We start from the raw sequence: 16,474 nt of genomic DNA, 5'->3' as shown, positions 1-16,474 counted from the left end.
TTAATGGAAGTTCTTGGTGAAGAAGATGCACAAGTAATAGCAACAGTAGCGGCAATGCGAACAACTCTGTTGGTAATGATGATGGCGATGCACTGCAAGAAATCTACAGCAAGTAGGAAACATAAGAACCCACAACTGTGAAAAAGTTCATCAATTCACATATGACAGTGATAGTATTAAAAAGATGCCACCAAAAGGAAAGAGGGTGGACACTGACCCCTACAAGCAATCCGGCAAGGCTGTGTTGTTCTACTTGTGTAGACTGGGGTGTTCATTGCTTCCAGATGCTCTGAGTTTCAACTCCGTTCAGCCATAACGGGACTTTTGAGAGCACCATTGATAAAGTTGTGTATTTTTACTGCATATTATGAAAATGGAATAGCAGTATTGAGAGCAATGTTAGACAATCAAGTTTTGTGTTAAACTTGGGGTATCCACACCTGTGGCCTTTGAAAAGCTGAAATATTTCTAGCAAGAGCACACAGGAACATTTCTACCAAGAGCATAAATTTTTCGCTGGCACAAATCTTTTTGGAAGGTCAAGAACACACTGAAGATGAACCTCACTCGAAGGGAGACCTCAAACCTGAAATACTGATGAACACTCAAACTTGCGCATGCTCTTGTAATATTAGACCACAATTTAACAATAAAGATGACGAATGACCCGTTAAACACTTTCACCATACATCAAATTTTGACTGAAGATTTGCACGTGCGAGAAGTTTGTGTCAAAATGGTGCCGAAAAACCTCACAGATGAGCAGTAGGACAATTGAAGAAACATGTCCATTGATCTTCTCAAGAGGATTGGCAATGACCACAAATGGTTCAGTCGTGTGATCAGAGGTGATTGATCCTGGAGTTTTGAGTACAGTCTTTGGACGAAGTGGCAAAATGAGGAATGGCACATTGAGACATCTCCTCGGCCGAAAAAAACTGAAATGAGCAAATCGAAGATCTAAAGAATGCCGATTTGCTTTTTTGACAGTAAGGGTATCGTGCATAAGGAATTTGTTCTTCCAGCACAAACTGCCAATCAGGTGTTTTACAAAGATGTTCTAGAAAGGCTCAGGAAAAGGGTGAAGTGAGAGAGACTGGACATTTCAGACCAGTTGTTGTAACCACAACCAACAGCCGGAACGCCTTGGGCTGCGGATCGGAGCCGCCAGGCGGGGAAGCCACTGGCGGTGGAGCACGCACCACCGGGTAAACACAAGACAAGTCGGATGACAGACCAACGACAACTGACAACAACCGACTATGAGCGACACAACAAGGAAGAGATAAACAATGGAGGCTTGTGGAAACCACAACACTGAACACCAAACGTAAATCCACTCCGAACCAGAGCCAGGCAAATGTCAACAATGAGCAACGACCAGAACGCAGTACCGCCGAGATAGAAACGAAATCCAGAGCGAGTACCAGACTGGTTGGACTAGGGCAGAACCAGTCCCTATATATGAAACCGGAGGGAGCGGCTGTTGGCCGCTGTCTGCACGTGGCTTAGCGATGGCGCCCTCGCTGCGCGAGAGCTGCTGCGCGGAATAGCCGCCGCGGAGGCGGAGCCCTCTATGGGCTGCCCACGTCCATTTGTTCTGCCATGTGTTCGACTTCCGCGGCGGAAGGTACTAGACCAGTGGATGCTGCATCATGACAATGCCCCCTGTCATACGGCCACTTCCATCACCAAAGATTTTACCTAAAAAGACATATGTATTGTCCCACTCTATTCACCCGATCTGGGTCCTTGTGAATTTTTTGATTTCCTGAAACTGAAAAATGTCTCAAAAGGACATCACGTTGAGACTCTGGAGAACATTCAAAAGAATGTGACTGATGTAAACAGTCCTACTAACTGAAGCCTCTCAGTGCTGCTACTGAGGCTGGGAATGATTCTGCCGGTGTATAGCTGCTAAAGGGAACTACTTTAGAGGGGACAATATTGTTTGAAAACAAAAACAAAAAAATAAAAGCTTAGGTGGATAACAAATCAGTCTCATGACTTGTCTCACACACCATGTATACTGTATTACAGAGAGTGCAGCTTATGGCCACTGGCGGGTACACAGTGTCAGAGGAGAGGCTCTGCTTCATCTGCCAGCCCCTCCCCCACCACTTCAGATGCAAATGGAAAGGGAATACATGATCTGGACTTACTGAGCTATATCCAAATACACAACCTGCTCGGTGCATCCTGTGACACAGTCAGCTATTCCGCATGACACTGGTTCACATTTCATAGCATACTTCTGAAATCTATCAGGACGTACCAAGCATTCCAGTATGCGAGCTCCCAAAATGTCAAGTCAAAAAACTTGTCCTGCTCCACATCCACATCCCATATGAGGACAGTTAAAAAGTCATTAACACTCTTTGCCCAGTGATAATACATAAAGAGAGACTGAACTTACCACGACCTTTGTCACAGGTGGTGACCTGACCAAAACCTTCGCCGCAGGGGGATTCGAACTTGAACTTGAAGCCGTGACCACGGTAGGCGAGACGACGGCAACCCCGACACTCGACGCGACGGACGAAACCACGACGGGGGCCGCCGTGCGCTTGAGGATGTTGGGAGCGTAGCTGACGGCAGCTACGGTCGAAGTCGGTGGTCGGCCACGCCGGGGCAGTAAGGCGACGGAGGCACGGGGCTGTTGTGGCTGTTCGGGCAGGCCGCGCTTCTCCACATTGCTCCTGTACAGTTTCTGCTGCAGTGGCGATGTGGGTGTCGCCCTGATAGTTATCACTTTCTTCCTGCCCTGCGGGATGCTCGCAGTACCGGCTGTGCCGTCTGCCTGCACTGTCCCCGTCAAATTCAGCGCCAGCTTACCCGCCTCTGAAATGGAGTTTTGTTTCACAAATGACTGGTTTGTATCTTGCTTAAGAAAACAAAGTAAAATTGGAACAAAATAATCCACACCATGCTAGAAGAGAGAGAATTTTAACAACTGGGAAGACACTGTGAAAGCCACAGGGATCAGTTTTGCATCCACTCTAATTCCTTCTGCTTAACATTCATCGTGCAGAGTTGGTATGTTCTGCAGATGTGACAAGCATTATAATTCAATTTAAGTAATATAATTCAGTTTAAGTAATGTCTGCCATATGTTAATCAGTTATTAAGATCTCGTTTGCCACTTCATTCATCACAGTCAAAAGTACAATGTACATTTCACGCACTGGCAGTGAGAGCCCCAGAACAAAATGCACATAACAGAGTGGAAAAATGGTTGTAAATAGGAGTAATTCACAAACAGTTCTTAAATTCAGTCTGGTTGGATTTCAGTCAGGGAGCAAATTTAAGGTCATTATTTCTAGTGCTTGACAGATGAAAAAAAGGTATCATCAACCCAGCTGCACACTTTAAAATGTTACCAAAATATGTGCTGCTATTTCTGATTGTCTAATCTTAGAAGATATGTGAAGGAAACGCAAACCTCAGTTTGCAAACTTAGAGAAAACTTTCAACAATGTTGACTGGAATACCAAGATATCAGGGGTAAAATACAGGGAGCGACAGTCTATTACAACCTGTGCAGAAACCAGACGGCAGCTACAAGAGTTGAAGGACATGAAAGGAAAGCAATGGTTGAGAATGGAGTGGCACAGGGTTGTTGCCTATCCACAATGTTTATGAACCTGTACACTGAGCAAACAGTTAAGGACACCAAAGAAAAATTTCAAGTAGAAGAAGAAAAATTTGAGGTTCACCAGTGACATTGTTATTCTGTCATAGACAGCAAAGGCCTTGGAAGAGCAGTTAAATGGAATGGACAGTGTCTTAAAAGGAAGATATAAGATGAATATCAACAAAAGCAAAATAAGGATAATGGAATGTCATCAAATTAAATCAGGTGCTGCTGAGGAAATCAGATTAGGAGACGACACTGAAAGCAGTACATGATTTTGCTATTTTTCCAGCAACTGATGGCCGAAATGGAGAGGATATAACACGCAGATTGGCAATTGCAAGGAAAGGGTTTCTGAAGAAGAGAAATTTATTACCTTCGATTAGGAGGATAGATCATTTAATTAATGTGGTGGTACTGAATAGAATTGTGGCACAACTTGATCAAAAGTTAGGACACATTCTGAGACATCAAGGGGTCACTAATTTAGTGGATGAGGGAAGTGGGGGAGGGGGGGGGGGAGGCGGCAAAAATCATAGAGTGAGACCAAGAGATCTATACGGTCAGCAGGTTCAGAAGGATGTAGGATGCAGTAGTTAATCGAAGAAGAAGAAGAAGAAGAAGAAGAGGATGCATAGTATAGAGTAGCATGGACTGTGTGTGTGTGTGTGTGTGTGTGTGTGTGTGTGTGTGTGTGTGGGTGGGTGGGTGGGTATGAAATAGCTAAAAGTATGGGGGATACACCATGGAGTTGAAGGGCAATGGACAGATTCAATATTCATAGATTTCCAGAAAGCATCTGACATGGTGCCCCACTGGAGACTGTTAACAAAGACCCAAGCATGCAGATTAGGTAGAGACAAGGGTATCACAATTCCCCAAGGAAGTGTGAAAGGACCGCCACATTGTACGGGAATGTGTTGTCAATGAGTGACTGTAGGTGGATGCAGTATGACTTAGACAAAAGTTCTAATTAGTGTGACAACTGGTCACTTACTCCAAATGCAGAAAGATGTAAATTAATGAAGATGAGTAGGAAAAATACTCCCGTAATATTCAAATACAGCATTAGTAGTGTGCGCCTTGAAACAGTCACTTCAATTTAACATTTAGGTGTAACTTTTCAAGGCGATACGGAATGGAATAAGCATGTAAGGACAGTGCTAGGGAAGGTGAATGGTCAGCTTCAGTTTATTGGATGAATTTTAAGAAAGTGTGGCTGACATGTAAACAGCATGTAGACTACTAGTGTGTCCCATTCTTGAGTACTGTTCGAGTGTTTGGGATCTCCACCAGGTCAGACTGAAACAACCAATTTAAGTAATTCAGAGCACGGTGCTGGATTTGTTACTAGTAGGCATGATCAAGATACAAGTACTACATGCTTCATGAATTCAAATGGGAATCTCTGGAGGAAAGACAATGTCTTTTCATTAAACACTATTGAGAAAATTTAGAGACTTGGCATTTGAAGGTGACTTCAGATGTTTCTACTGCTGCCAGCACATGTTTTGTGTAAGGACCATGAAGAATGTAAATCCATAACAAATAATATTAAAAATAGTTACTGGAAGAAACTGGAATAATCTTGGAAATCAGCAAGTAGTTTTCTCAAGATACACAAACCAAAACTATGATACTTCAAGCTCTTGAGTTTCTTGAATATTCATGATGTCCCATGAAACTCATATTCATGAACAAAACGTGATGATAATGATACGAGAATTGGAACTGAGGCAAGCAAAATAATTTCGTGTGGTAAAGTGCCATCTAACTATCCCCCACCTTTTTCTTCAGTCGTTCCTTAGACTACATAACACTTTCCTTTCTGTGTTTAAAACAGTCATGGCTTGCCAAAAACTAAACAGCATCTCACTACAGGGTCATCTGTCAAGGATTTGATAAACTGATGGGTAACCTGAATCCTGTGTGTCAACAACAGGCATCAGTTAGACATGACAGGTAACCTTTTTTTCGTTAATTTTAAAAAGTTTTCAAATTATTTTGAGCAAAATGTATTATAAATATCACAATCATTGTGAACGAAATTTCCAGTTTTATTCCTTATAAGTTGCCCCCCACACTTTTTATTTCATATGTTGGTACTGGAAACAAGAAGCTGCACTCGGTTCACTTGCTTTCCAAGTGTTTCTTGTTCATTGGTGTTTTAATTGTTACAAGATGATGGTTGGGAGCTGTTCACATCTATTTTGAGTAAGTCTACCTTAAATCAGTGCAATCATTCTTCAAAATGAGTAAAATAAGTAGTTTCTTTACGCCAATTAGAAAAAGTAGGAAGGCTGAAGAAGCAAAAATTGTCCACATTATCGAAGAAAGAATTGAAACTCCAGTTCCATACTACAGCACCTCTCTTCAGAGTAAGGAGACAATGAAATTTTGAAGGACTGAAATCCAAAAAAAAAAAAAAAAAAAAAATGAAACACATGCTCCTGCAATTCGTTCACCTGATTTTCATAAAAATGTCTGCCCCAGGTGGCAATTACAGAGGGCACCAGATCCATATTCTTGAAGGAAAAAAAACCTTGTTTCACAAAGCGCCTAGCACCCAGCGCACATTGATCTGTGAATTATTCATATGATTTTGAAATGCATCCCTATTGGCTTTTGAACATTTTTGAACACATTCTAAGTTGATTTCTGAAAGAATAATAAGTTGAATTTTGAACGCATGCATAGTGAATGTGATGTGTCTGCCAGGGAAATTTCCATTGAATCGAGAAATAAATAACTTTCCCACAGACAAAAGGAGGCAGGGCTAAACGAGCTGAGCCAAATAAAACCAAATGGTGAATACCAATCGCTGTTTGTTTATGTGGTTCATTGGGTGTGTGAATGATAAGCATTGTTTTAATTATTAGTAGAATCCATAGACTCGAACTACCAGAGTGGAAATAAATGACTAACAGGAATAACAGGTAAGCAAGATTACATATTATCTTCTTGGTGTGCCCAAGAAAATGAAATTTTGATAGAACATTTTTGCCAGATTGCTACACTACTAAGGGCCAGTTTTACAGTCCCGGTTAGCAGCCTTTGAAGTTCTATTCTCAGAATAGCACAGAAAACACATTGTACGAACACATAATAAATGAGGGATAACTGAACTGGTGATTCTGGTAGAGTTTGTGAAGTTCACCAGAGAATAAGTTTTGACAATGGCAGGAATAGCTACAGAATTAGTGATGACAAGATTTTTTGTCAGGACAGGGAAGGAGAAGAAACAGGGACATCATACAAATTATATGGAAGAATATGACGATTCCAAATTTTGTACTACTCCTACTTTTTGATCTCATGCTTGAAAACTGGAGCGTATGAATGAAATGTGAAACAATTTACTAACATAAAACTTTTTGCTTATAATAGGCCTAACAGGCATTTGATTTGGTACTTCGTTAATTATATTCCGTTGTGTTATTTATGTAAATGAGGTAGATGAAAATGATCATTTGTGACAAAACAGTCCGCTTACTTGACATGTGTTACAACTGCTGCAGTAATAGAAAGGTCTACTTCATTTTATCTAGCAGACAGTGACAAAACATACATAATCAAATTGAAGAACCACACCACTCTCGGGTACCATTCATATTAACAGTTGTTAATAGGAAAGTGGTATGACACTTTGATTTTTCAGGTAACAAAATGTTTGACGAACTCTGATGAGGTAAAAGATTCTTTTGCAGAAAGGAAAGCATGCCGCGTACAGCTGTAGCAATATTAGAGAGAAAAAAACGCTGGGACCTAAGGATTAAAGAAATGTGTACTGTCTTGCTTGTTTCTTGTCTTTACAGGTTTTGTTTTCTGCATTTAATTATTTATTTTTATGTCAGACAAAGATGAAAGTTATTAGCTAGTTGGCAATAAAGAGTGCAAATTTTCTGAAGAGTTCTTATCCCCCTGGTCACAAATACTCCCAGCCAATATATTTTATTTATTTTTTATTTATTTATTTATTTTTTAAGAGGGGTAGGATGTCAAACTGGCTGACTCGGACTAGGCGAGGCACCACAGGACATTGTAATTTCCACTGCCCTGAATATGGGTTTGGTGGCTTCCGTTACAAAGCATGCACATTTGAATGCCACAAAGCGAAATGCAGTGATGTGTGACAGACAAATGCTGTGTGAAGATGCGTGGCACTGCACTTCAGCACATTTAAGACCAGATAACATATCTTACATTTTGTCAAACATATACATTTTATATATCAAACTCCTCACAATGAGGTGCAGTACAAAATGAACATTTTTCTTGAAAAATCTATTTTTCCTATCTCAAATGCTCGAGTGGGAAGGGGTGGGAGATGGGGGGTGCCAAAAATCCAAGTTTTTGCCCTGTTTCGAATATGTCATAGATCTGGGGGCTATTAGATGCGTATGTCTGTGTCGTAAATATACGTCAGCAATGGCAGAATATTAAAAGCAGCCATCTCGATGGAAGCCCAAGCAGTATATGCTGAAGAAGTCTATATTCACAACTGTAAAAACATACCAATTTAGTATTGGAGGGCAGTGTGGAGGGTAAAAATTGTAGAGGGAGACCAAGAGATGAATACACTAAACAGATTCAGAAGGATGTAGGCTGCAGTAGGTACTGGGAGATGAAGAAGCTTGCACAGGATAGAGTAGCACGGAGAGCTGCATCAAACCAGTCTCAGGACTGAAGACCACAACAACAACAACGTAAACACACTGATAGAAAAAAAAATTGTAACACTAAGAAATAGTAGTGCAACATAAATGAAAGTTAGTAGGTGTGTTTCTACATCTGAAAGATGATGTCTATTCAAATTTTGCACCAGCCACATAAGAGTGGCACTAGTTGTGCCTCTACGGTGACAAAGACGCCATTATTTACTCCTCACTGAGTTTGGAAGAGGTCATGTAAAAGGCCTCCAAGAAGCCATGCAGCCACTGTACATGATCACTGGCAGCAGTGGTCATGAGAATGTGCAGTTGCGAGAAGACTGGGCTCCAGACAGCCACGTGGCATTACCAAGAGGAAAGACCGTAATGTTCAGCGTATGGATCTGACAGATCATACTGCAGCTGCAGCAGCAATTTGAGTAGCAGTTGTCACCAAAATGACAGAATGAACTCTACAAATAGCTCGGAGCCAGAGGCCTGCAGTGTGCATTCCACTGACCCCAAGCTACTGACATTTGCTATTTCAGTGGAGTCAAGTATCAGCTCACAGGAGGGCATGGTGAAGGTCTGTTGTGTTTTCTGATGAAAAATGGTTCTGCCTCAGTGCCAGTGATGGCCATATGTTGGTTAGAAGGAAGTCAGTTGAAGGCCTGCAAACAACTTGTCTGCACGCTAGACAAACTGGTCATATACCAGGAGTTATGGTCTGGGGGTGCTGTTTCAGGTTACAGTGGGACCACTCTTGTGGTTATCCTATGCACCCTGACTGCAAATTTGTACACCAATCTAGTGATTCGAGACATTTGTGAACCGGATTCCAATGGATGTTTTCCAATAGGATAATGCTCGTCACATACCACTGTTGTAACCCAATTTGCTCTACAGATTGTCGACATCTTGTCTTAGCATACTTGATCACCAGATCTGTCTCCAATTGAGCACATTAGGGGCATAATTGGAGGGCAACTTCAGTATCATTCACAGACTGCATTAACTGTCCCTGTATAGACTGCCCAAATGCAACAGGTGTGGAATTCCACCCCACAAATTGACATCTGGCACCTGTACAACACAAAGCATGCACATCTGCATGCTGGCATCCAACATTCTGGTGGTTACACTGGTTATGAAGGTAACAAGATTTCATATTGGTGATGGCTTATCTCGCAATTACGTTAACTAGTGATCTTGCAATTTTAATCAGATAAGTAGGTTACCAAGATGAATATATTCATGAAATTTCATTACTCTACATTAATTATTTTTTGGTGTTGTGATTTTTCCCTCATCAGTGTAATACACATAGCAAAATTTCATTTGAAAAAGTATTCACAATTTATGGTTTATGAAAACCACATGCTCTTCAAATTTGACCCTGCTAATAGCCTGTTTTATGACTGATGTAGCTTATCTGAAATTGCTAAGTTCCTTGTTTCTAAATATTATTTTGTCTATTTCTGAAAACAATAAAATTCAAAAGTTGTCTTTATTCAAAATTGTTCTATAAGGCCCCAGACTTAAAATGTAATCCTTTAAAAAAGTTCAGTGTCATAATATTGTAACCCAATTTGGCTGTTTCCAAAAATGTATAATTTTTTCCCTGACTAATTTGTTGGTTAATGAAATATTTCAATTAGAAAATTTGAGTTTCTAAAAACTCTTGGCAGACTTTAGTAAATCTCAATGCACATTCAAACTTCTGCATCATAAAATAGTAGCACCATTTAAGTCAGTTTAAGGGCAGTGATCCAGTTGTCAATCAAAATAATTTCTCTTCCTGATGTGCGTATGTGTATTCTACTCCATCTATCTTTTATGTTGTTGTTTAAAAAGTAATAACTTCATATTTTAACAGTTTGAGATTATTGTCCTATATGCAGCTTTAAATAGGAATCATTCACACACCACAGCCAGAACACACTTAATCATTATTCAGTCACATTCACAGGCCTAATATTCAGTAGATGGCAAGCATTCATTATGTTATTCATCAGTCAGTTTCTTCAGTCAGCATCCAGCATTCGTCGAGCAAAGTTCCACATTACGTAGTCAGTTTTGAAAGTCAGCTTGTGTACAGTAGTCAGTCATTTAAAGTTCCATGTCAGCAGGCAGTGCTGAAATATGATTGAGTTATGTACAAGGGCTATTTGGAAAGTAAGTTCCAATCGGTCATGAAATAGAAACTACAGTGAAAATCAAAAATGTTTTATTTGCAACAGTTTGCTACATCTTCCACCCACTTCTCTACATGGTCATCGCTCTGACTTAGAAATTTGTTAGAGTGTTGTACCAACTTTCCAACACCTTTTTTCATAAAAGGCTTTCCACAAATTCTCTGCACTGGTCTGCAGTTCACTGTCTGTGCCAAAATGTTGTCTGCATACCTGGTGGTTCATGTGAGCAGAGAGGAATATCAGAAGGCTGTATGGTGGGTGATCAAACACTTCCCATCAAAAATACAGCAGGGGTGTCCTCATTGCCCCTGCAGAGTGCGACTGAGAATTGTCATGAAGAAGGAAATGCCTCAGAACTACGTTATGTGAGGTTGTATGAAATCGGGTGAAACCTCACAATGGGCACCCATGCTTGGAGGAATAAACTAATGTTCTAGGCACCTTTACATGCTCACTAGGTGCTAAGAACTGAAAAGAGGAATGTGATGCCATTGACAGGCATACTAAAGACACTGCCCAACACATTTGTGCAAAGTTTCATGGATTTTCACTGTCATTACCACTCTGTGATCTATCAGATCTTCCTTTCTGAATAGCCCTCACACATACAGTCACTTTTATTGAATAGTTATTGTGTGTGAACAATGTGTTATTCCCATTTGTTAGCATAGTTTAGATCATCAAAGTCTATTGAGTTTACTGATCTGGCATGTTAAATAGCATGGAATGTCATATATAAAAGCCGATCAGTCAGAAGTAACAAATCAGACAAAAATTAAAACAGTGTTGTGTAAAAATCAACCGATAGAAAATCCAGGATGGAATGTAACAATATCATGAAAAGGAAACTGTATAGCTGAGATGCAGAGTCGCAGATAGGCACAAAGGAAAAGATACACAAACGTGTGTGCGCAATCACAACTCATACACATACGACTGTAGTCTCAGGCAACTGAAGCCACAACGTGAGCAGCAGCACCAATGCATGATGGGAGTGGCAACAGGGTGGGGGTAAGGAGGCGGCTGGGGTGAGGAGGGGGAGGGATAGTAGGGTGGGGGTGGCGGACAGTGAGGTGCTGCAGGTTAGATGGAGGCCTGGCAAGAGGTGCGGAGGAGGGGGGCAGAAAAGGAGAGAAGTAAAACAACTGGGTGCGATGATGGAATGAGGGCTGTGTAGTACTGGAATGGGAACAGGGAAGGCACTGGACAGTTGAGGACAATGACTAATGTATGTTGAGGCCAGGATGGTTACAGGAACGTAGGCTATACTGCAGGGAAAGTTCCCACCTGCGCAATTCAGGAAAGCTAGTATTGATGGGAAGGATCCATATGGCACAAGCTGTGAATCAGTCATTGAAATGAGGGACGTCATGTTTGGCAGTGTGCGCATAAACAGGGTGGTCCATTTGTTTCTTGGCCTCAGACTGTCGGAGGCCATACATGCGGACAGACAGCTTGTTGGTTGTCATGCCCACATAGAATGCAGCACAATGGTTGCAGCTTAGCTTTTAGATCATGACTGGTTTAACAGGTATCTATGCCTTTGATGGCATAAGTGATGTTCGTGACCAGACTGGAGTAGGTGGTGGTGGGAGGATGTATGGGACAGGTCTTCCATCTAGGACTATTACAGGGGCATGAGCCATGCAGTAGGAGTTGGGAGCAGTGGTTATGTAGGAATGGATGAGTATATTGTGTAGCTTCAGTGGACAGCGGGTGAGGTGGAAAGTATAGTGGACAGGACATTTCTCTTTTCAGGACACAACAAGAGGTAGTCAAAACCCTGGAGGAGAATGTAACTCAGTTGCTCTGGTCCTGTGTGGCGCTAAATTATGAGAGGAGTGCTCCTCTGTGGCCGGACAGTGGGACTTTGGAGGGTGGTGGGAGACTGGAAAGACAAGGCACAGGAGATTTGTTTTTATATAAGGTTGGGAGGATAATTACCGTCTGTGAAGGCTTCAGTGAGACCTTCAATATATTTCGAGAAGGACCGCTCATCAGTGCAGATGCGTTGACCACATGTGGCTAGGCTGTATGGAAGGGACTTCCTGGTATGGAACTGCCGAAGTGGAGGTATTGCTAGTGGTTAGTAAGTTTGATATGGATGGAGGTACTGATGTAGCCATCTTTGAGGTGGAGGTCAGCACCTAGGGAGGTGGCTTGTTGGGTTGAGTAGGACCAGGTGAAGCAAATGGGGGAGAAGTTGTCGAGGTTCTGGAGGAATGTGGACAGGGTGTCCTCACCCTCGATCCAGATCGCAAAGATGTCATTAATGAATCTGAACTAGGTGAGGGTTTTAGAATTCTGGGTGTTTAGGAAGTATTCCTCTAGATGGCACATGAATAGGTTGGCATAGGATGGTGCCATGTGGGTGTCCATAGCCGTACCCCAGATTTGTTTGGACATAATGCCTTCAAAGGAGAAGTAATAGTGGGTGAGGATACAGTTGCTCATGGTGATTAGGAAGGAGACTGTTGGTTTTGAATCCGTTGGTCATTGGGAAAGGTAGATTTCAATAGCGGTAAGACCATGGGCACTAGGGATGATAGTGTAAAGGGAGGCGGCATCAACAGTGACTAGCAAGGCACTGTGTGGAAAAGGGGCATGAACTGTGGAAATCCGGTGGAGTAAATTGTTGGTATCTTTTATATGGGAGAGTAGGTTCCGAATAATAGGTTGAAGGTATTGGTCTACAAGAGCAGAAATTCTTCTCCCAGTTGGGGCACAGTAACCAGCCACAATGGGGCGTCCTGAGTGGTTAGGTTTATGGACTTTAGGAAGCATGTAGAAGGTAGGTGGAGTGGTAGGGGTGAGCAGAGGGATGGACTCCAGGGAGAGGTGCTGGGATGGGCCTAAGGATTTGAGGAGTGACTGGAGATCCTGCTGGATTTCTGGAATGGGGCCACTGTGGCAAGGTTTGTAGGTGGAAGTAACTGGCAGCTCGTGGAGTCCTTCTGCCAGGTAATCCTTGCAATTCAAAACAACAGTGGTGGAGCCTTTGTTCACAGGTAGGATTATAAGGTCAGGATCAGTTTTTAGATGGTGGACTGCAGTTCTTTCTGCAGACGTAAGATTAGTTTGCATGTCGAGGTATTTGGGGAATGATGGTGAGGCAATGTTCGAGGTTAAGGAAGTCTGGAAAGTTAGCAGGGGTGATTTGGGGGCAGTGGGGATGGATCATGATTGGATGGAGGAGTGAACTGAGTTAAACAGGGTTCAACATTGCTCTTTGGTTGAGCCTGATTGGTAGAGTTGGCGGCGAAAAAGTGTTTCCACTGGAGAGACCGGGAGAAGAAAAGAAGGCCTAACAAGTCCTGCATGATTGAATTTGGGAGTGGGGCAAAAGTTGAGGGCTTTGGAAAGGACTGATATTTCTGTACAGCTAAGACTTCTGGAGGAAAGGTTCATGATTGTGTTATGGGTCTGTTTAGATTCTATATTCTGTGTGGTGGTGGGAGGGAGTTAACGATGGTGGGATAAGTGTAGTAGGTCTGCGAGGCAGGATTTGTCAGCTGTGAGGGAACGTGGGATAATTTTGGAGGTTGTTGTAGAGGTGGTGCACCGTGGCACTCCGAGGTGGGAGTAGGAAGTGAGCAGGGTGGAGAGCTTTTTGAGGTGGTGTTGTGCATGTTACTCTAGTTCCTGGAGGGCAAGAGTTGTGGGTTCCAGGAATTTGGGATTGCATAGCAGGGGAATTTTGCAGATGGAGAGAAGGTACTGCAAGATGGTTTGGGCTTGGTTAATATGGTTTTGCAGGACTATGTTGGTGAGAGCTAAGGATTGGCAGAATCTGAACAGGTGGAGATCATTGTGGAAGGAGAGGTGGCAGCTGGAGATGGATAATTTGATGGTAATGCCATTTGGGGGGATTCCATGAGCCAACCAACAACACAGGAATAATATGTGGGACTGGGTTCTGGCTAGAGATAAGGAAACTTTTCTGTACTGATGCAGATGGAAGGAGCAGGGATCCATGGTGGTGGAAAAAATGCAAAAAATTGTGTAAATAACGTAGAATTATGTCCGAAAAAATTCACAAAAATACATCCAAATATGTGTGAAAAATCACAAGAAGGATGAATTGTATGCAAAAGGGGGAACCAAGATGACATATGAGGAAGCTGATGACAGCAAAAGCCCCTTCCCTGCTCCCATTCCAGCACTACACAGCCCTCATTCCACCATCACACCCAGTCTTTTTACTTGTCTCCTTCTCCACTACCCCCCCCCCCCCCCCGCCCCCCGCCCTCTCTCTGTCTAACCTGCAGCATTTCATTGTCTGCTAGCCCTACACTACTATCACTTCCCCTACCTGCCCCAGCCTCCTCCTTACCCAGTCGCCACTCCCATCATGCACTGGTGCTGCAGCTCGCAGTGTGGCTTCAGTTGCTTGAGACTGCAGTTGTGTGTGTGTGTGTGTGTGTGTGTGTGTGTGTGTGTGTGTGTGTGTGTGTGTGTGTGTGTGTCTGGCCTTACTGGCCAAAAGCTTTATTTGTGACTTTTTGTTGCGTCTATCTGCGACTCACCATATCCACTATATAGCAAGTAGCAACATTCCTTTTCATAATAGTGTCATGCAAAGTTCTTTAAAAGTCTTTCAAAGCTTTTAGCATTCAGCAACTGCAATAAAGAAAAAGAGGAATACTTACGAGGCATGACTGTGACAGGTCAATAAAAGTTACAAGTTGTTTTCTTGCAATCACCCTATGGGTCACTCTGAAAAATATAACTCCCAAAAGAGAGGGCTTGTCATTTCATTCACGAGAAAGGCTGCAAATTTGTTACTGGTGTGGTCAAATTTGCCAATGCTGAAGAGTTCTAATGATTTTTTTGGTCATTTTTCAATTAAGTTTCAAAGTAAGTGTTTTGTAAGTTCCGTCAAACGTTGGTATTGTGAAAACTGTCAGAATGCAACTCATGTAATGGAAAGGAAACTTGCAATAGTGACAAATGTTTTGCACCCTCGTTTCATCTAATCATTCGTGAAACTCTTGCTCTGTGGTGACACTTACGTTACTGTATGCTAGTGCATTCTCATGAGATATTTACCAACTTAAATATTTTTACCACAGGGACTAGAATTGCCAATACCAGATAAAAAAAAATTTAACACTGTCAAAACATTAATATTAAATGTCAATTAATAAAATTTCAAAATTTAATAGAATCATACAGAGACAGGGATTCGAGACTGATGGATCAGCCACTCTGTCAATTCACTTTTGTTGTAAGCAGCAGAATGTGAGAACCGTATGGAGGTTGGTAAATTCACTCAGGCTCAGCTTTCTGATCCTTAAAACCACTGCTACATGGGTGCAGCATTAAGCCTACAGCCTGGAAAATGTCACTTCAGTGTCAATAGTTCTAAAAACATTGACTGTCTTTACTTACATCTGTGTAAAAAATATTCTAAATGCTCTCTGATAATTTAACTTCTATGACACATAATCCCTCCTCTTTCAGATGTCTGCACCTTAGAGCCATAAACCACAAGTTGTGCTTGTCTTTCACAACAGCAAAGCGAAGCCTCTGCATCATCTCGTGCCCACTCACCCGTAAGCACGACCGTCTGGCCACTCTGGATAGCGGAGGCCACCAGCGTCTGCTCCTCCGTGGGCAGCATGTGTATGCCGTGGGCCTGCAGCAAGCGCAGTGTGTTCTGGCTGTTGGTGTCTATCACTGAAACAGGCCATGTGCAACATAACCAACCACAATGTGACCTGGCTAGAAACTAAAGCCAACACTAAAGCAAAAGTTAAAGGCATGCTCAATGGCAAAGTCCTTCTCAGATAAGACTGAATGACTAACAAATGTTTGTCAGGGTCATCTGCAACCATTCTGCATAAAAGCCGAGTCTCGCAGCAGTACATAGTAGTAAACATTACTGGGAATCCAGCCACATCTCATTATCAAATACTCATGAGCCCTTGGGTGACTTTTCCTCCTCCTGTGACAATTATGCAGGTGTTGTACCTCCACTACTGGCTGTGACATGA

General features: G+C 42.3%; 1 protein-coding gene across 2 annotated transcripts in view; it reads right to left on the bottom strand.

Annotated features, from left to right (window-relative positions):
- Positions 1-16,474, bottom strand: part of LOC126428209 (GA-binding protein subunit beta-1-like) — a 104,512-nt gene that overhangs the window by 11,838 nt on the left and 76,200 nt on the right. For both annotated transcript variants that reach the window (XM_050090125.1, XM_050090126.1), the window contains exons 8-9: positions 16,032-16,157; positions 2,417-2,841 (exon numbers count right to left, since the gene is read on the bottom strand). In XM_050090125.1, the coding sequence (XP_049946082.1) occupies positions 2,417-2,841; positions 16,032-16,157 (551 nt within the window). The remainder of the gene's footprint in view (positions 1-2,416; positions 2,842-16,031; positions 16,158-16,474) is intronic.

This window comes from Schistocerca serialis, chromosome 12 (genome assembly GCF_023864345.2).
Source record: "Schistocerca serialis cubense isolate TAMUIC-IGC-003099 chromosome 12, iqSchSeri2.2, whole genome shotgun sequence".
In the NCBI taxonomy this organism is placed as follows: domain Eukaryota; kingdom Metazoa; phylum Arthropoda; class Insecta; order Orthoptera; family Acrididae; genus Schistocerca; species Schistocerca serialis.
Note: the sequence above shows the minus strand (reverse complement) of the source record. Positions and strands in the feature narration are given on the sequence as shown.